Below are 20839 nucleotides of genomic sequence, written 5' to 3'. Positions count from 1 at the left end.
CTGGGGATCACCCGCCGGCATTCCCTGACCGGCGGGACCCTGAGGAGGCCCTCCCTGTGGAAGCGCACAGGACGATGGGAAGTTGATGCTGGCAGCAGGTGCTCCCTGAGATAATCCGGACCCATGCCATTTAGGGCTTTATAGGTCATCACCAGCACCTTGAATCTCACACGAAGGGCAACTGGGCAACTGGAAGCCAATGCAGCTCGCGGAGAAGAGGTGTTACACGGGAGTATCAGGAGACTCCCATCACAACTCGCGTGGCTGCATTCTGCACCAGCTGAACCCTCCGTGTGGTCCTCAAGGGCAGCCCCATGTAGAGAGCATTGCAGTAGTCTATCCAGGAGGTCACGAGCGCATGAGTTATGATTTTCTCCAGTTCTTTCTCTTCTCTTCTGCTGTGCCCTCATACTGCATCATACACAACCTATGCTCTTTTGTCTTTCTTATCAACAATTTTAAGCCTGGGCTGCTATGTGTCTGGTTAAACTATAAAGTCCAGAGCACTTTAGCTTATTCATTCTCTATTACTTTGTCTATTTTGTAGTTCCACCAGTTTTGCTTCTAGGTAATGGTATTTTTTACAGATAGCCCAATGCATAATGTTGCTACTTTGTCATGCCATTTGCTTGTAGTCAGTCTGGGTAATCTTGCAATAGCTAATTAGGTATTTTTTGGCTTCTTTGCAGAGCCGGTATTTGCTGTCTTCTCAGATCTGGCTTTGTATAGCAATAATACTTAGCAATAGCACTTAGATTTATATATGGTACCACTTCATAGGGCTTTATACCACTCTCTAAGCAGTTTACAGTGATGCGGTGGCTCAGTGGGTTAGGACGCTGAGCTTGTCGATCAGAAGGTCGGCAGTTTGGCGGGTCGAATCCCAAGTGCCGCGTAACAGAGTGAGCGCCTGTTACTCGTCCCAGCTTCTGCCAACCTAGCAGTTCGAAAGCATGTAAAAATGCAAGTAGAAAAATAGGGACCACTACGGTGGGAAGGTAACAGCGTTCCGTGCGCCTTTGGCGTCTAGTCATGCCGGCCACATGACAACGGAGACGTCCTCAGACAAACGCTGGCTCTTCGGCTTTGAAACGGAGATGAGCACCAGCCCCTAGAGTCGGAAACGACTAGCACGCATGTGCGGGGGAACCTTTACCTTTACCTTAAGCAGTTTACAGAGTCAGCATATTGCCCCCAACAATCTGGGTCCTCCTTTTACTGACTTCGGAAGGATAGAAGGCTGAGTCAAGTTTGTATGCAGTGGTGGGATTCTGCCGGTTCGCACCACTTCGGCAGAACTGGTAGTTAATTTTTTGTTGCCCAGGCCCAGAATGGACTTCCAGAAGTGGCATCCACACAGAGAATCAGTTGTTCACATAATTGAATCCCATCCCTGTTTGTATGCATTTGTTCTTAGTCTTATGCAGCCAGAATTAGCCTCTCTTTTTCTTCCACTTCCCTGCTCTTAGCCATAGCCCAATTTTACTATTACTTGCTTTGCCTACTTGTTTTATTTGCTTGCTTGTTTGTTTGTTTACTCACCATGTGACATTTTGTCTTGCCATGTCTCTTTTCTATTCCTTTTTTTAAAATAGGGCAGTTTGGTCTCTTGGGTATTCTGTAAGCCTTCAACTATCTGGTAAACTTGCAACATTCCATACCCACCTATTTTTCCTGGAAAGTCAAGTTCTTTGCGGATAAAGGTTGCAATTCATTGTCATTACTTTTCTAATCTTCCTGTCCAGGGCTTTTAGTTCTACATGAGTCCAATTCACTCTTCCAACTGTGTATCTAATGACTGGTATTTCCTCCACCTGAGTGTGGATTCTAAGTTCACTTTCATGATGCATTCACTTTTAATCTTCTTCCTGACTTTAAGTGTTTGATGTTGTCAGCCCGAAGGTGCTCAGGTATTTATGATCCAGACTCATGATATTATTTCCATAGAGCATCTTAATACCATCCACGTTCATTATTTTTTCCCCTGTGGGTGGTAAGGGTGGCACATTTTGTCCAAACTCTGTTGCAGTATCTTGGCTGTGTGTATGGGCAGTGTTGAGCAATGATTCTGTTTCAGGTGGTGTTTTTCTATACAGCTTCTGATCATTGATGTAAAGGAGGCGGGATAGTCTAGCTCTAGATATTTGATAGCGATTTTGTTGTTGTGATTTACACAACAATGTGAAATCACAACTAGCAGTCCATTAGCTGGTATTGGGACTATTCAACAGTCACTTCCTAGTCGTGCAAAGAAATGGAAAGGGGACCGAACAAGGCTCATCAAAGTTTTACATCCTCCTGGACCACCTGCAGTCCTCCAAATGTTTCTCAAATTACGGTTTCCAGCAGCCCCAGCCAGCCTGGCCAGTGGCAAGGTGACACGGGGAGTTACAGTTAAGTAAGGTTTGAGCGGCCTTGCCCACCCAAGTAAGCAGGACCCCCGCCCACTGAGGCAAGTCACTCCCAAGCCTTAGGTCCCCCCTACCCAACTCTCCTCTAAGAACTCCAGGGACCCTCCAAAATCTGGGGAACTTGTAGGCCATTTCTCCTGCGAACTCGGCTTTCCGTCGACTCTTGATCGCTTTTGGGGCTCCCGCCAGGGAGACGGTCTCCAACGAGGATCCTCTTCCATCTGTCCGCCGCTTGCGGCAGCGTCCTCGGGAGCCAATCACAGCCGCTCTTCGCGCCGCTCTTCTTTAAGTTCAGCCGTCGGAGCATCTTTGAAAAAGTCCGGGATGCTGCTGCGCTCGGGCGGACCACGGCCAGAGTCCTGCGGAGTTAAGCCGGCTCGGCGCGGAGAGCATCCGCGGTCCTGGAAAATGCGCGCCTCCTCTCGTTGCGCTTGCAAACCTAACTCTGGCGATGGCGGCGGCGGGGGCGGCTGTAGCAAGCAGGGAGGCACCCGAAAACAGCGGGGGGAGCGGCCTTTGCTGACCGGGTCCTGCACTGTGAAAGGGGAGGGGGGGGCAGGCTCCTTGTCCCTACTTCGGGCAGCCGTCTGCATTACAGGTGGGATTAGACGCGCCGTGCGCACCTCTTCCGCTAAAAGAAGAGATTGAGACGCCTGGTTGTCGAGGGAGGAAGGGGCTGCGTGCCTCGGCCCCCCTCCTGCTCCGGTTTCGGCTGCCGAAACTGAGGCTCTCGCAGCCGCGCGTTGCTTGCGAGCAGGACCGCTCCGCTCCGGAGGTAGCCTTCTGCTGCCCCTCCGGTATGGCGGCAGAGCCCCTGCCTTCCGAGGCCTCCTGGGGCGACCTCCTGCCCACCTGGGGCGACCTCCTGCCCACCGTAGCCTGGCAGAGTGACCCCATCAGCCCCAAGCCCAGGAAAGCGCCAGGTGCCTTCCAGCTCGGGACGCAGTTCTGGATCTTTAACCACAGCGGAGAGGAGACCTCGCCCCCGTTTCTGACCGACGCTTGGCTCGTTCCCCTCTTCTACGCCCTTATCATGTTGCTGGGTCTGGTGGGCAACGGCCTGGTCATCTATGTCATCAGCAAGCATCGCCAGATGCGCACAGCCACAAACTTCTACATTGGTGAGTCCTGTGTCCCCCCCCCCCACTCAGTAGCGACAGAAGTCACCTGGAACCCAGCTGGCTCCAAGGCGGCAGAGTCAGTTAACGTACTTTCTTCTGTAATACTGTAAAGCGAGGGGCAACAAAGATCCTTCTAGCACTTCTGTTGGATGTTCTGCCTTAGCTGGAACCCCTTACAACCTGTCACGGTCTTAGACCTAGGACCTAGGTTCTCACTGTGTCCGGTCGTTTCCATCAACTTCCATCAAGACTATTTCAAAGAGTATTTAAGACCGTTCACGTTCCCACTGATAACACCAATTGCTTGTAACATTACACTCAATTGTGCACGGTGAAGTTGACATTACTAATGCATTAAATTTACTTGTAATATTTGAAAGAGGAATTATATTGCTTGCCACTTGCTCCAAGTTGTAAATAAAGTGTTTTTAAATGTCAGCTTTGATTACATTTAGTGATTTCACAGACAGATGGTTAAAATACTTTCTTTTTTTTTGAAAAAAAAACATCACCACACTTTCACTAATCCTTACGACATTTCCAGATTACACTGATGTATTGCTCTTTAAGTTCTTCAGCAGTTTTGTCAGGTAAAAATCCACAGTGTGTTATAACTTTAAAGGAATACTATTCACTATATATATTGATTTATCAATCAGAAATTAATAATAATAATAATAAAGTTGGAAGTGACCTTGGAGGTCATCTAGTCCAACCCCCTGCTCAGACAGGAAACCCTTTACCATTTCAGACAAATGGCTGTCCAGTCTCTTCTTAAAAACTTCCAGTGTTGGAGCATTCACAGCTTCTGGAGGCAGGTTGTTCCACTGGTTAATTGTTCTAACTGTCAGGAAGTTTCTCCTTAGTTCTAGGTTGCTTGATTAGTTTCCATCCGTTGCTTCTTGTCCTGCCTTCAGGCGCTTTGGAGAATAGCTTGACTCCCTCTTCTTTGTTGCAGCCCCTGAGATATTGGAACACTGCTATCATGTCACCCCTAGTCCTTCTTTTCATTAAACTGGACATTTAATTTAATTTAATTTAATTTAATAACATTTATATACCGCCCTTCTCCCTGAGGACTCAGGGCGGTTCACAGGGCAAAATAAAAAAAAAAAAACCAATACAAACATTAAAAACAGATTAAACAATTGCCCTAGTTAAAAACAATATAAATACAACGCTAAAAACCCCCAGAAAAATTAAAAAACAAAAGATAAAACAACCCCAACACTCCCCCTCAGGCTAGGCCGGCTTGTACAAACAAAAATGTCTTGAGATCGCGGCGAAAGGAGCGAAGATCGGGCGCCATCCGGAGCTCAATCGGTAGCTGATTCCACAGCTCCGGAGCGCCCACAGAGAAGGATCTCCCCCTGGGGGCCACCAATCGACATTCTCTGATCGGTGGCACCCTGAGGAGGCCCTCTCTGTGGGAACGCACAGGGCGCAGGGAGCTTGATGCCGGCAGCCGATGTTCCCTGAGGTACTCCGGCCCCATGCCATGGAGTGCTTTGAATACCGTTACCAGTACCTTGAATCTCACCCGGAAGACAACTGGCAACCAATGCAGCTCACGGAGCAGAGGCGTAACGTGGGAGTATCGGGAGACTCCCAACACCACTCTCGCGGCTGCATTCTGTACCAGTTGGAGCTTCCGAGTGGTCCTCAAGGGCAGCCCCATGTAGAGAGCGTTGCAGTAGTCCAGACGAGAGGACACGAGCGCATGAGTGACCGTGCACAGATCATCCCGGCTAAGATAGGGCCGCAACTGACGCACCAGGCGAACCTGTGCAAAGGCCCCCCTAGTCACGGCTCCTATATGATCTTCCAAGGTGAGCCGTGAATCTAGGAGGACCCCCAAGTTGCGAGCCCTATCTACGGGGGGTAATAATTCACCCCCCATAGTTAGAGGTGGAATGTCCGAATAAACCCGGGATGAAGATATGCAAAGCCACTCAGTCTTGTCGGGGTTGAGCTGGAGTCTGTTCCTCCCCATCCAGACCCGAACCGCCTCCAGGCAACGGGACATCACGTCGAGGGCATCACTGGGGTGGTTTGGGGTCGAAAAGAAAAGTTGGGTATCATCAGCGTACTGATGATACCCAACTCCAAAGCCACGAATGATCTCACCCAGCGGCTTCATGTAGATGTTGAACAGGAGAGGCGAGAGGACCGACCCCTGAGGAACTCCACAAATGAGAGACCTCGCGGTCGACCTCTGCCCCCCTGCCAACACCGACTGCGAACGTCCCAAGAGATAGGAGGAGAACCACCGTAAAACTGTGCCTCCCACTCCCAATCCCCTGAGACGCCGCAGCAAGATACCATGGTCGATGGTATCGAAAGCCGCCGAGAGGTCTAATAGGACTAGGACAGAGGAATGCCCCCTGTCCCGAGCCCTCCAGAGATCATTCACCAGCGCGACCAATGCCGTCTCCGTGCTGTGCCCGGGCCTGAAACCCGATTGGTACGGGTCTAGATAATCCGCTTCATCCAGGACCAGAGGGAGCTGATGCGCCACCACACTCTCAACAACCTTCGCAAGAAAGCGAAGGTTGGAGACAGGACGAAAGTTATTCAATACAGCCGGGTCCAGGGCAGGCTTCTTGAGGAGAGGCCTCACCACCGCCTCCTTCAAGACGGCGGGGAAGATACCCTCACTCAAAGAAGCCGATATAACTGCCTGGAACCAGCTGCGTGTCCTCTCCCGGGCTGCATAAACCAGCCAGGAAGGGCACGGGTCCAATAAACATGTGGTGGTGCTCAGCCTCCCCATGATCCTGTCCACTTCCTCCAGAGTCACAGAATCAAACTCCTCCCAGATGATATCGACAAGACCACCCGTGTCCTGATCGTCAGACTCTGCCCAGTCAGAGTCCAGACCGGTCCGAATCCGAGCGATTTTGTCCGACAGATGTTGGTTAAACTCCTCGGCACGGCCCTGCAAGGGATCCTCCCTCACCTCCTGATTTAGGAGGGAGCGAGTCACCCTAAACAGGGCGGCCGGGCGATTATCTGCGGACGCGATAAGGGTGGCGAAGTGGTTAGACCTCGCCTCCCTTATCGCAGCGAGATAAGACCTAATGTAGGCTCTTAGTCGCAATCGACATACCCAATGCCAGCAGCCGTTCCTTATATCTTTTAGCCTCCAGTCCCCTAATCATCTTTGTTGCTCTTCTCTGTACTCTTTCTAGAGTCTCAACATCTTTTTACATCATGGTGACCAAAACTGGATGCAGTATTCCAAGTGTGGCCTTACCAAGGCAATGTAAAGTGGTATTAATACTTCATGTGATCTTGATTCTATCCCTCTGTTAATGCAGCCTAGCACTGTGTTGGTAGCTGCAGCACAACTGCTGGCTCATATTTAAGCACTCTCACAGTTGCTACTATTGAGCAAGGTACCACCTATATTATACCTGTACATTTGGTTTTTCTTGCTTAAATGTAGAACCTTACTTTTTTCACCATTGAATTTCATTTTGTTAGATAGCACCCAGTATTCAAGTCTGTCCAGATCCTCCTGTATTTTAAGCCTATCTTCTGGAATATTGGCTATTCCTGCCAGCTTGGTGTCATCTGCAAATGTGATGAGTTCCCCATCTATCCCCTCATCCAAATCATTGATGAAGATGTTGAAGAGCACTGGGCCCAGAACAGAGCCCTGGGGCACCCCACTACACACTTCCTTCCATGTAGATGCAGTTCCATTGAGGACCACATGCTGAGTACGGCCAGCTACGAATCCATCTGGTGGTGATGCTATCCAACCCACATTTTTTCTATCTTCTCAAGTAGTAGGTTGTGATCTACTTTATCAAATGCCTTACTGAAGTCCAAGTAAATTATATCCACAGCATTCCTCTGGTCCACTAATGTTGTCACTTGGTTAAAGAATGTAATAAGATTTTTCTGGTATGATCTGTTTTTGACAAACCCATGTTGGCTTTTAGAAATGATTTTGTTTGCTATAAGGTGTTCGCTGATTCATTGTTTGATTATCTTTTCCTGAATCTTCCCAGGTATTGAGGTCAGGCTGATAGGCCTGTATTTTCCTGGATCTATTTTTTTCCCTTTTTTGAAGATGGGAACTACATCAGCTCTCTTCCAGTCCTCTGGTAGTTCCCCAGTGTTCCAGGATCTTTGAAAAATATAGTTCAGTGGTTCTGAGATCACCTCTGCCAGTTCATTGAGAACCTTGGTGTGTAATCCATCTGGTCCTGGTGATTTGAACTCGTCTAGGCTGCACAGGTGGTCACTTACCATTTTCTTACCTATCTTAACTTGTGTTTCTAATCTGTTTTTTATGGTACTGTTTTTGATAGGTTGGACTGTTTTTTCCCTTTGTGTAAAGACAGATATTTAAACGAGTTAAATAGTTCTGCTTTCCCCCTGTTGCTTGTCATGTTCTTGCCACTTTCTCCCACTAAATGGACCAATCATTTCCTTAACTTTTTTCTTGTTTTTTACATGTTGAAAGAAGCTTTTTTGTTGTTATTTTTGACTTTGGTCGCTAGCCTTAGTTCATTTTGAGCCTTAGCTTTCCTCATTTCCTCTCTGCAGGCTTGGACTATTTGCTGATATTCTGCTTTAGTTATGTGTCCCTCTTTCTACTTTTTATACTTGTCCTTTTTATCTTTCAATTTGTCAGATTTCTTTATGCAGCCATGCTGGTTTCTTTTGAGAGCTGTTATTTTTCTTCTTTGTTGGTATTGTGCTAGACTGGGCTTTTATTATCTCACTTTCCCAAGCTTCTTGAATTGTTTTCCCCTTAAGGATTCTCATCCATGGAATCCTTCCCAAACTCTCTCTAACTTTATTGAAATTAGCTCTCTTAAAGTCCAAGACTCTAGTTTGACTGTGTTCTATTGCTTTTGCTTCCAAAATGTTGAATTCCAATATTGCATGATCACTTCCCCCAAAGGTTCCTGTGGCTTCAACACCTTCTATCATTTCATCTCTGTTAGTGAGGATTAGATCCAATATGGCTAATCCCCTAGTTCCCTTCTCTAGTTTTTGGGAGACAGAGTTGTCTGCTAGGTTTGTCAGGAATTTGTTTGATCTTCCTCTTGGTGGAGAGTCTGTCTCCCAGTTGATGTCAGGGTACTGGTAATTAAAGTCCCCCATTACTATTGTGATGTGCTTCCTACATACCTTAGTTAGCTGACTAGCAAAAAGTTCATCTATTTCCTCTGTTTGGTTGGGCAACCCATAGTATACACCTATGGTAATATCATTTCCACCCCCCTTTTTATATTGACCCAAATGCATTCAAGACAGTTTTCATCATTGTTGTGCTCTATTTCTGTAGAGATAAAATTATTTCTTATATAGAGAGCAACTCCACCTCCTCTTTTGTTTGGTCTGTTTCTTTTAATTAGTTTAAATCCCTCTAGCTGTGTGTTCCATTTGTGGGTTTCATCCCACTATGAATTTTGCAGCTGGGATCCAAGAAAGAACATAGAAATCTGAAACACTCTTTCCAATCCATACTGGATAAGGTGGACCTGCTTGTGGAATGCTGCAGTAAAGATTAAAACCAGAAACACTGAGATTTTACATTTGTCACAAAATACTATCATTGCCATCTATTGTCAAATCTGCTTCATTGATTTCGTACCATTCAAATGATACAGCAATAAGCATACCTGAAGGTAAACTGGTTAACTCTCATTCTCGTTTAAGGTACCAAGGAAAACCCAAAGCAGCTTGAGAATAACTTTGTGTCTTTCACAGCAAATTTGGCTACCACTGACATCATATTCTTAGTGTGCTGTGTTCCCTTCACTGCCACTCTCTATCCCTTGCCCAGCTGGGTGTTTGGCGACTTTATGTGCAAATTTGTCAACTATTTACAGCAGGTGAGCTTGAATGATAGAAAAATATCTCTCTTTAATTGTATTTTAATTCCCTCAAGTACAACTGATGATATGAAGTGGATATATTTCAGTGTCTGCACCTGGTGCCAATTACATAGCTGTATGTTAGGACTGGCAACTCGCAGGCTATTTACATTTTCCCCACCAGCCTTCCTAAGCTATTAAAGATCTGCGGGGACTATAAACTATTCATAGTGAATGCAAATAATGCTGTTCTTGCTTTAAAGAGGAGAAGGGGGTGCACAAGCAACTGAAAGGTGAATTTAGAGTTTGGTGTCTTCGCCACGTGCTTTTGTCTTCTCACCAGGTGACTGTCCAGGCCACGTGCATTACTCTGATGGCTATGAGTGTGGACCGCTGCTATGCTACACTGTACCCATTGCAGTCATTGCGTTATCGAACCCCACAGGTAGCCATGGCCGTCAGCTTTGCTATTTGGATTGGTGAGTGGGGCTTGCAAAATCTATGAGCATTTATACCAGGGGTAGGCAACCTTGGCTGGCTCAGGAATTCTGGGAGTTGCAGTCTACGAGTCATAAAAGAGCCAAGGTTGCCTACCCCTGATTTATACCTTTGGAAAAAGAAGAGGCTATGTTGCTTGAGGTGGAAGGGAGACCAAACCCATGTCTGACACATCCAGACTTACCTTCTTGGGATTACCCTGATAATCAGTCATGACCGCTCTCTGGAGTTGGTTACTTAATTAAGAAGTGAGGTCAGAAGGTAATGTAAAATGTGTTACTGTTACTTTGAAATATAAGCAGAATGAATACAAAACCAAGATAATTCAAGTGTCCTAATTTTTGAAGCCATTGTTTCAGTTCAAACCACTAATCTTCCAGTGTCATTGGAAGTTGGACTGCATATAAGTTTAATAAATCATCGTCATTTGACATTTAGTTTGATGACAGAATCCAGGGCTTACCTTCCCTTGATCTATCCACTCAATTTCTCATAAATCAGTGGTCTCCAAGCATCTGAGTTCATCAACCCCTTCATGAAGTTTCAGAGTTTTTATCAATCCCTAAACTTTTACTATATGAAAATGATGTAATAAATACTACTTTAACTAATAGTACTATGTAAGCTTAAAATATCTGATAACCATTATCTTTAAAATGTTTAAAGTTCAAGTTGTTGACTATCATCACAAAGCTAAACATTCTAAATGATGGATTTTTGAACTTGGTCATGTTTCAAGTTTCTTCTCTTTTGATCCTTCTGTCTCTGGGCTAGGTTTATAAATACTCTGAACACCACTTTCAAAAACTTTCTCCCTTACCTCTGTTATATATTATATGAGAGCCAGTTTAGTGTAGTGGTTAAAAAACCAAGCTAGGAACCAGGCAACTGTGAGTTCTAGGCCTACCTTAGCCATCTGGGTGACCTTCGGCCAGTCACTGACTTTCAACCCTAGGAAGAATCCAATGACACACCATTTTTTAAAATCTAGCCAAGAAAACTGCAGGGACTAGTTTTTATCTCAATAGTAAATCAGCAACCATACTCATCTACATACACATGCATCCATGCATCCTTACACCCACTGTTCTCCTTTCCAAGAGATAGGATCATTCTGGTTTTCCTCAAGTCTTTCTAGAGTTTGTTTTCTAAATGCCCATCCAAGGATTGTGACTTCTGGGTCTATGACCTCCAGGTTCCTTCATTCTCTCCTTGCCCATGGCTATGTATCACCGTACTGAAAATGGCTACTGGTATGGTTTACGTACCTACTGCATTGAAGCTTTCACAAGCAAGATCCAGGAGCGCAGCTTTATCCTCTACACTTTCCTGGGTGTTTATCTATTGCCTCTTCTCACTATCTGCTTCTGCTACACCGTCATGCTCAAGCGCATTGGACGTCCCGTGGTTGAACCGGTGGACCATGATTACCAGGTAAGATAGTAGAAAGAAAGTGAAGGGTCACTGTACTTCTGTTATTAGATTTTTATAGCTCCTGCAATTGTCTGTATGTGCAAAAACAAAGTCCCAGTTCAGGTAATTGAAATAAATGTTAAAAAGAAAAAAATCTGGAAGAAAAGTTAAAAACCCGTCCTTCTCCCATAGACTGCTTAGGTGTAGCCAGAATGAATTTCATGCAGTTGCCAATATGTATAATATGTTTTGGCGAGGGTTGAAATAATTTTGTTTGCTCATGCAGCATATTGTGCTAATTAAGCTACTTTGTACATAATTAACCTTAAGGTCAACTAGGAGCCTGAAGTATCAGAAACAGGTTGGTTGTGAATCATAAATACATAATAAATCATGCCTTCATTTATAATAACAAATATATTAATTGTAATTAAGAATAAAATAATATTTAATCAACTATAACCCCATTGGTTAAAGAACTTTGAGTGGTTTGGTCTAGGAAGAGAGTTTTCCCTGCTATTGTTCCCACCCTCTGGAACAACTTGACCCAGTAACAGCCCCCCTCCACTCTACTGGACTTCCAGAAGAGCATTAAAACCTGGCTCTGCCAATTGGCCAGGGGATCTAGCAGTGCCATTCAACCCTGGGGATGGTTGATGGATTGAAAATGCTCTCCTCTGCCTTTTAACTGCAGTTATTTTTTTTAAAAAATATTTATTTATTTATTTATTTATATTTATATACCGCCCTATTCCCTGAGGACTCAGGGCGGTTTACAGGGAATTAAAAATCCAAAATACAAAAATTAAGAACCAAATTAAAAAATATTAAATTGACCCTGTACTCAATTAAAAAGAACCCCAAATTAAAAATTTCTCCTCAGTCTGGGCCCGAGAGCTCGAAGAGCCAGGTCTTCAGGCCCCGGCGGAATGATTGGAGGTCGGGGGCAGTTCTCAGCTCCACCGGCAGCTGGTTCCAGAGGGCAGGCGCTCCCACCGAGAAGGCCCTATCCCTGGGTGTCACCCGCCGGCAATCTCTTACCGGCGGGACCCTGAGCAGACCCTCCCTGTGGGAGCGCACTGGGCGAAGGGCGTTTGATGCCGGCAGCAGGTGTTCCCTCAGATATCCCGGACCCAGGCCATGTAGGGCTTTATAGGTGATAACTAATTAAACCTATTTGGTTTAATATGGTTTTTAATTATGTTTTTAACTATGGCTTTCATATGATTTTACTGTTTTATTGGTAAATACTCAGAGTCATGCAAGTATGATGAGCAGGATAGAAATCTAATAAACACACGATTTGTTTTCTTGTTTCATTTTATCATCAATTTAAAATGCCTGGCAAAACAGACATATTTTTGTACGCTCCTACATTGTTGAAATCTTATCTGAAAATGTATACGATTCCTTGGACTTGCATACAATGATTGGGCCCATCAGTTCTCATTTTGTGTTCTTCAGCTGTTTATATAATATCTTTCAACAAGAAATTGAATTCCTATGTGTTCTGAATTTACGAATTCCGTATCAGTTATGGAGCAAGATGAATTGAATTAATTAAATTAAATTAAATTAAATTAAATTAAATTAAATTAAATTTTAAATTACTCAGTTGATCTCCTTTCCCCAAAGGTCTCTGCATTTGTGGGAAACTTCAGGAAGAAAAAAAACTAGTAATCAGTGGGAAAATGGAAGAAAAGGTGAACAAAAGATGATAAGTAATGTAAAGACAGTCAAATAATATCTCCCGCATCCTCAAAAAAGATAGCCAGATTGGCGTACTGGTTAAAGGAGCCTTGGTGGAGCAGTGGGCTAATGCCTCCTTAAGTAACACCAGCTGCCTGCAATTAGTGCAGGTTCGAGTCCCACCAGGCTCAAGGTTGACTCAGCCTTCCATCCTTCCGAGGTAGGTAAAATGAGGACCCAGATTGTTGGGGGCAATTAAGCTGACTTTGTAATAATGCCGCTGGGTGTGTGTGTGTGAAAGCCCTAATAAGCAGGCATATACATAGAATGAAGGCTACTGCTAAGCTTGTAAGCCGCCCTGAGTCTTCGGAGAAGGGCGAGATATAAATGGAATTAAAATAAATAAATAAATAAATAAAGGTGCTGGATTATAAACCAGGAGACCATGAATTCTAGTCCTGCTCCTGCTCTAGAATCGCAAAATCCAGATGGGTGGGTCTGGGTCAGTAACTGTCTGTCAGTCCTAGCAAGAAGGTACTGGCACACGCCACTTCCAAAAACTTTGTAAATTGGCAGAAATCTGGGCTGACCTAATGGATGAGAAAATCCCGGCATATGCAGAGTATCAAAATAGCTCATATAGGCCTGCTGAGTCCCTTGCATTTCACTGAGATTCATTTTATCATTTTATCTTTCTTTGGAAAATACTTCTCCAAAGATACGTATTCTAAAAATTTAGGATATTTTATTTTACATATTTATTTAATTTATATGCTACCCATCTCAGACTGCAAAGTGACTCCAGGCAGCTCGCAATTAAAATAGTAAATGTTAAAATATTAAAATGATAGTCTAAAATTGGAATGGCCTTCCTCTGAATCTGAAACCAATAGGTCTTTTTTTTTTCCTGCTAAACTAGGCAATTGCTCTGGTTGCTCAGATAGCACACTCTCCATAAAGACTGTTCATGTGTGTTTTCTGTTCATTTTCCAGCAACTGCAACATCTCTCTGAACGCTCAGCGGCCGTGCGAGCTAAGATTTCCAAGATGGTTGTAGTGATTGTACTTCTTTTTGCCATTTGCTGGGGTCCTATCCAGTTCTACCTGCTTTTTCAGGGCTTCTATCTCCGTTTCCAGGTGAATTATGAAACCTACAAGATTAAGACATGGGCTAATTGCATGTCTTATGCTAACTCTTCCCTCAACCCTATTGTTTATGCTTTCATGGGAGACAGTTTCCGCAAATCCTTCAAGAAAGCCTTCCCCTTCCTCTTCCGCCAGCGTGTACGGGACAATGGCATGCATTCAGGCTCCCATAACGCGGAGATGAAATTTGTTACTGAAGAGACCTAGCTTCTGTTGTGAGGAAGAACTTGGCTGGCTTCCTTCCCGAGAAAAGATGTTTCAACTGACATGTTAAAATAAGATGGTTACTGACTCAGCCATATATGAAAGGTAATTACTTCAGTACCACCTACACAAAGCAGAATTTTCTGCATCTTAGGCTAAATAAATTCCATAATGATAAGAACTAGGGGTTCCGTATTATTCCTTGTGAATTTTAATTTTAAATGCTTCAGGAATCTGCGTCGCTGTATTAGGTTTCAATGCTGGCAGAAGCAAGCCTACTGTTTTGTATTTATGGTCATCTTTAGAATATAGGTTCTGTACAACTTGAATTTACCCGGTCTCTGGATGTAAAATGTAAAAATAAAATTTTTGAAACTGATTTTTTTCCCCTCTGAGGCTTATTGAGATTCAAAGGTGTTTTTTTAAAAAAACAACAGATTAAAATAATAATAAAATAACAGATTAAGATCATTCAAAAGACACGTTCCTGATCCAATGGCAGTTAAGAAGCATTCCTGTTTAACCAACCCACACAGTACTAATATTTAATATCCACTAATGCCATATCGTTATTATTTTCTATTTTTCCTCCAGCAGAGTTCAGGGCAGCAGATGGCTTGTCATGTGACATGTGATTTATTTATTTATTTGATATTTTTTTTATCCTGCCTTTATTACTTCCTAGATAACTCAAGGTAGTAAACATACCTAATACTCCTTCCTCCTCCTAGTTTTTTCACAACACCAACCCTGTGAGGAAGGCTGGGCTGTGAGTGAATGACTGGCCCAAAGTTACCTAGCCAGATTTCATTCAGGACTAATGGAGAACTCCCAGTCTTTTGGTTTGTAGGCCAGGACCTTCATCACTAAGCCAAACTGCCAAAACAAACTCTCTGATGTGAAAAGATGATGGCCTGATTCAACCAACATGCTAACACTTGACTAGGTTCCCTAAGTACACTGAACAAGCTTCCCCGTCTTATCTCAGTCTGATTCGTGGGATGTAAGAGCAAAAATACACCTGGCTGCCAAAGAGGCATTTCCCCACATAATACCTGACTAGTATTATCTGAAGTATTTTGTTATATGGCCTCCTTGTCAACATGAGTCTTCTCTCTTTGAAACAGCGTTAGACATGTCTCTAAAAAACAGGAAAGTCACTCTCTTTATAATGCTCTAATCCTTGGGAGCTTGTGCATGTGCACAGATGAGGGTTTTCTATAAGGAATAACCTTGATAGATTACTTCATGACATCTACTGCTATGATTATATGACAAGTTTAAGGACAGACCCGCCTTCTTTAAATAGCCCAACCATAGGACAAGAACAGAGGTGTGGAATCAGGATAGAGTTCTCCCTGTGCATCTAAGTCCCTGGCAGCTGAGAGCTGAATGGGATCCAGCTTTCCTGGGATCTACTACTGAATACAATAGATGTTCTTTCCAGACTGCACACAGGCTTTCTCCCCCCCCCCTCCTTCCTTCTCATAATTTTAATAGAGACCTTGGGCTGGTTCACCAAGTCTCCAGTTGAGAATACAGTAATTAGCAATTAAGCCAGGAAGACACCTTCCAAGTGATTCTGGCCAGCTTGTCAGTGAGCAGGGACAACCTTGTAGGCTTGCGCAAGTTGCTGGAATTCATTACTTGAGCAAGCTCCTTGACAACAGTAGTTGTTGTGGGGAAGAGAAGGGTAAATAATATCTGCCCCTCCCCATACACATCAATCCACAAATTAATCATTTCTCCTTTCCACTTGTCTCCCCATGACTCATATTTTCTGATGTCAGCAGTCACCCTTTGCCAGGGAGACTGTGCTTTTGAACAAGCTGGTAACTCACCAGAGAGTTTGTTTCCTTTTCGCTCGCCTCCCCACGTTTTATGTTTAATGTTTGAGAACTCACGTTTGCGTGAACTCCCTTGAAGTTTTATCACTTAAGATATATTTATGCACTAACATTCAATCGTTTCAAGATTCCCTTCCTTTATAAAATACAAACATTTCAGTCTGATGAGAATTGCTTGGGCAGTGAAAGGAGAATTTTCTTTTTTAAAAAAATCAGAATTCCATCCCTCCCTGTCCTATTCACTGAGACTTATTTCCAAGAATGAGTTAGCAGGATAGTTGCCCAGGGTAAGAAGGGACATCAGGTAGCTCCTCATTCTTTTGGGTATGGTAATACACATAGAGAAAAGAAAGATGTAGACTTCGTGATAGATTCATCTTCTAGACCTTTCAACGACATATAGATGTCTTTTGCTGTGTGATTGCTTACAGCTGCCATAATACAGATGAATTATTGTAGCTGGTTATTTTAGGTAATGGCAAGGTTTTTGGTTTTTTTTTAGCTTATGTAACATTTACTAGGCAGATCCATCCACCACTTTCACTCTGTGAAAGAAATCTCTAAAAGTTCAGTAATATTCTGTACGCTCAAATGGACACCGAAACATTCCTTCTTATAATAATAATCAGTAAGCTTACTGCCTTATTCGGGAACACTGAAGCTCATTAAATGCACACTGTCAGTAAAGTATACCATAAATATTCTGTGAGACGCAGAATAGAAGAAGAAAATGAAAGAGTGCCTGCACTGGGCTGATAACTGACCGGAAAAACACAGATCACATTTCTTTATGTGGAAGAGTCAGCCCATCTTTTAAGATTATACTCCCTAAGGTGCCATTATTCTATTTACATAATTGTTTCTTCAGGAATGCACTCTTAAAAAAAAGATTTGTGGATATTCACAAAAGGGCATACAAAACAAAACAAACCACAGTATAAGGCCAAAAGATATTGCAGATTTCCCACCTTCAAATCTGTCTTACTCTCCCAAAGTCAAAGATGAAAATAGGAAAAACTCTTCTCCAACCCACTAAACCTTGGCTAAGTAGGCGGTAAAAAAGCAGAGAAGAAAACAATTTAGATCTTTTAATTCTGAGGTTCGCCAGACTCTCTGCTGCTTTACTATCCAATTCTCACAGCAGTCCTATGAAGTAGATTAAACTGAGAGATGGATGCTTTACTACTAGACCACACTGTCGTGGTTGTTTTAAGAAGTCACATGTCTCCCTTTCATTCAGTATCTTCTATAAACCGCTGATAAAGCACTAATATGTGCAGATATTATGAATATAAGGGAAAAATCTGACAAATTTACTTAAATATACCATATATATATATATATATATATATATATATATATATATATATATATATATATATATATATACACACTTCCTTTCCCCCAGTTTCAATACATTTAACATGAGCCTTGCTATGAATTGCAGACTTTCTGCTAAAGCCTTTTCCCTTTTCCCCTAATGAGCTCTGAAATGGCATTTCCACTGATTTCACAGTACTTTGCTTTTCATTAAATTGTCCACCTCTATCATTCTATCACTGGCAGGACACAAGCTGCCATTAGCCAAAGTGACTGCTGCATTCTACAGTTTCTAAGGCAACCAACAGAGGACAAAGACCAAGAATATGGCCTATCTCTTCGGGTGTCCAGAAAACTACGACAGGAAATACAGTGAAACTGAAAAGCAAAATTGACTATTACTATACCGAAACTTATCGTGAACATGTTTTCCTACAGCAAGAAACCCCATGTTCTCACCTCATTGTTTTGTCAACATCACAACCCAACTGATGTTCCTGAAACCACTGAAAACATTCCAGTCTTTAGGGCAGGGGTCTCCAAACATGGTAACTTGAAGACTTGTGGACTTCAACTCCTGGAATTCTCCAGCCAGAATGGCTAACTAAGGAATTCTGGGAGTTGAAGTCCACAAATCTTACAGTTGCCAAGTTGGAAACACCTGCTTTAGGGAACTGAGAGCACAAATGTATGCATAGAGATTTTCCAAGTGGAAAATACTTCTATGAAGATGGGAATGTGTGGAGTGAGTTGATGCCGTGGGCCATGGCCAACAGCATTTGGTTGGACACCAAGCTTCAGTAGCATGAGAAACACGACTGAAAGCAAACTGGGAAATGCAATTGGTTAAAGTTGGAATATTTAGAAGATGTCCTGTATTTCTTATAATTTGAGTGAGCCATCTCATCCCCATCATCACATGGTTCCTCCCTCCCTCCCTCCCTCTGTCTTTAATTTATTTCAGTACCTGTCATTTTTCTTTATGCCGTTTTGGACCACTTCTTTAAAATCATCTCTGAATCACGCAAGAGTACTACCAGCAATTCATGGATTCACAACTCACAGTGAATCCACAGCAAAGTCCATTCATTCCAATTAGCCTGAAGGATGAGGGTTTTTTGTTTGTTTTTTTTGAAACAGCCAAAGAACACATTAGCAACCCCATAACAAAGTTAAGCAACCACAGTATACTGGGAGTTCGGTGTACAGTACAGTAACAGCCTAAAAATTCAGATATTTCACAGCAAGAGCTCTTTTTCATGCAAAGACATCAGTATCTGCTCACCTTTTGAATGTCTAAAGCTTTCTCACCTGAACACTTGTCTCTCTGCCTGACAAATATGATGGGAATAAAATCTGCTACCTTCTTGGTCAGTGGAATTTATACAGCCTTCTAATACCAAAGGAATTTCTCATTGCCCAGTCTTGAGTAGACTGTATTAATCTACTGACTTGTATTGAATTGCAATATTCAGCAGTGTCCCCCTTGGTTCTAACTTCCTTTTCCCATCATCATCATCATCATCATCAGAAGAAGAAGAAGAAGTTGGAAGGGACCTTGGAGGTCATCTAGTTCAACCCCCTGCTAAGGCAGGAAACCCTATACCATTTCAGACATTTATTTGTTTGTTTGCTTGCCTACCAGTGAATTTTGACCACTTATTTCAATGGTCTCATCTTTTCCCTCCACTTGATTATTTTGAATGCTTTATGTGCAATACATCTATGCATGTACGAGTTATTGATTAATGAAAGTTCCTGCCTGTGTGAATTAATCTGCCATCAGCCAAAATATTTTGGAAATAAGCTTTATCCCTAGCAATGGGCAAAAAAGGGAACAAGAGCCCCTCCTCCTTTACAGAACAGCCTGGACTTAGGCAACTGCCAATTTTATGACATTTTTGAAGACTAACTTATAAATTCTATATATCGAGTAATCACCAATGACAAAATATGTTGCCTCTGTAAGAGTAACTACTCAGAGCAGGATGTACTCCTGGCTTTAAGTTATATGCTGGGATTGGGGATTGGAATGACGTCTTAACTGACCAGTTCAAAGAGGGACTATTCATTAATGTCTAGGCTTTCAGAGAGTTTACAGTTTGATTTTCATGAAAGATGGAATATTTTACTCCCTTTGATTCTTGATATGAGAAGTTTACATTTGCCATTCAGATTGGCCCTTAGATCTTCAGGTTTTCAATGATTTATAAATCATATATTCTGTGGGATATTTTTTTTACAAACTTTTGATTATGATTTACTGTTTTGGTCACCCATCAGGTTCAAGCAGTTCTCCAATCTCTTCATAACTATAATAGTAATTAAGGGAGAGAGAATTACTTTGATCTGCCTGTGTAGGACTTTGGGGGATGTGTACACTACTTTGAAAGGGATTTAGATGGATCTAGCTCAACTGCAAAACATTCTTTATTGGGAGTTCTTGGGAGCTCTTTATTGTCAAAAGGGTATAAAGTATTTTCTGAGCTTTGCCAATTTTCTTGTACATGTATTCCTAATTTTGCTCCACCTGGGATTTCAACACTAAACAAACTTTCACTTTTTAAGTCTTTCTTAGTCATCTATATCCAACCCATCTCTTTATTGTATAAGCTAATGCTTCCCATTTTATATTATTTTTACAGTCCTTACCCGAATTTGAGCCATTCTTTTCACTTGCATATCCCTTTCGAGGCAGTTCCTGCAACCAAACTAAACAAGGATATTTTTCACAAGAAGCCTTTGACCCTCAAGGAACATTTTTCAGCTCCCAAGAGCAAAAGGGAATTGAAACCACACAGAATTGCTTTTAAAACACGATGCAAAGACTTTCCAAATTCAAAGGTTGAAAAATGGAAGGCAAGCAGGTCATGTGGCCAGCCTGACAACATGCCACAGCATGTCAATGAAACAGGGAACGCTGTTACTTTCCCACTTAAGTAGTACCTATTTATCTACTTGCATTTGCTTGCTTTCAAACTGCTAGGTTGGCAGGAGATGAGTCAAGTGATGGGAGCTCATCCCATCATGCAGTGGTAAGGCTCAAACTGCTGGACTATAAACCTGAGTCATGTCCTTAATTTCTCAGCTGCTAGCTCCTGAGTCCTAGTTGAACTTTTGAAGAGAAATCGGTTGCTGTGCCTTGACGGTGCTTCTGGCATCAACATTGGTGCCACTTCCTCAAAAGGATTACAAAACTGAAATGATGACAAGAATTGTCAATACTTACACATTTCCCCATAGATCATACATAGGTCCTGGTCAGCTGGACATAATTTTACGTTTTATGATATATCTAAATAAATCAGATATTCCTTGAAGGGCTTTTTGTATCTCCATTGTTCGTGCAT

The 20839-nt window shown here is 42.8% G+C and overlaps 1 protein-coding gene across 1 annotated transcript; it reads left to right on the top strand.

Annotated features, from left to right (window-relative positions):
* Positions 1–3052: 3052 nt before the first annotated feature.
* LOC310636907 (G-protein coupled receptor 54-like) lies at positions 3053–14701 on the top strand. Its single transcript, XM_083357060.1, has 5 exons — positions 3053–3532; positions 9266–9390; positions 9716–9851; positions 11066–11304; positions 13966–14701. The coding sequence occupies exons 1-5, from the start codon at positions 3211–3213 to the stop codon at positions 14323–14325; spliced, it is 1182 nt and encodes a 393-aa protein (XP_083213186.1). The 5' UTR covers positions 3053–3210; the 3' UTR covers positions 14326–14701.
* Positions 14702–20839: the final 6138 nt, after the last annotated feature.

The sequence above is a fragment of the Vipera ursinii genome (genome assembly GCF_947247035.1).
Source record: "Vipera ursinii genome assembly, chromosome: 2".
Classification (NCBI taxonomy): domain Eukaryota; kingdom Metazoa; phylum Chordata; class Lepidosauria; order Squamata; family Viperidae; genus Vipera; species Vipera ursinii.
The sequence above is the reverse complement of the archived record's forward strand: the minus strand, read 5'-3'. Positions and strand labels throughout refer to the sequence as shown.

Excerpts from the sequence above, each read along its gene's own strand:
- LOC310636907 (XM_083357060.1), top strand. The coding sequence starts at position 3,211 with ATGGCGGCAGAGCCCCTGCCTTCCGAGGCCTCCTGGGGCGACCTCCTG. Across the intron at positions 3,533-9,265 it reads AGCCACAAACTTCTACATTG|CAAATTTGGCTACCACTGAC; the intron begins GTGAGTCCTGTG and ends TGTCTTTCACAG. Across the intron at positions 11,305-13,965 it reads CGGTGGACCATGATTACCAG|CAACTGCAACATCTCTCTGA; the intron begins GTAAGATAGTAG and ends TTCATTTTCCAG.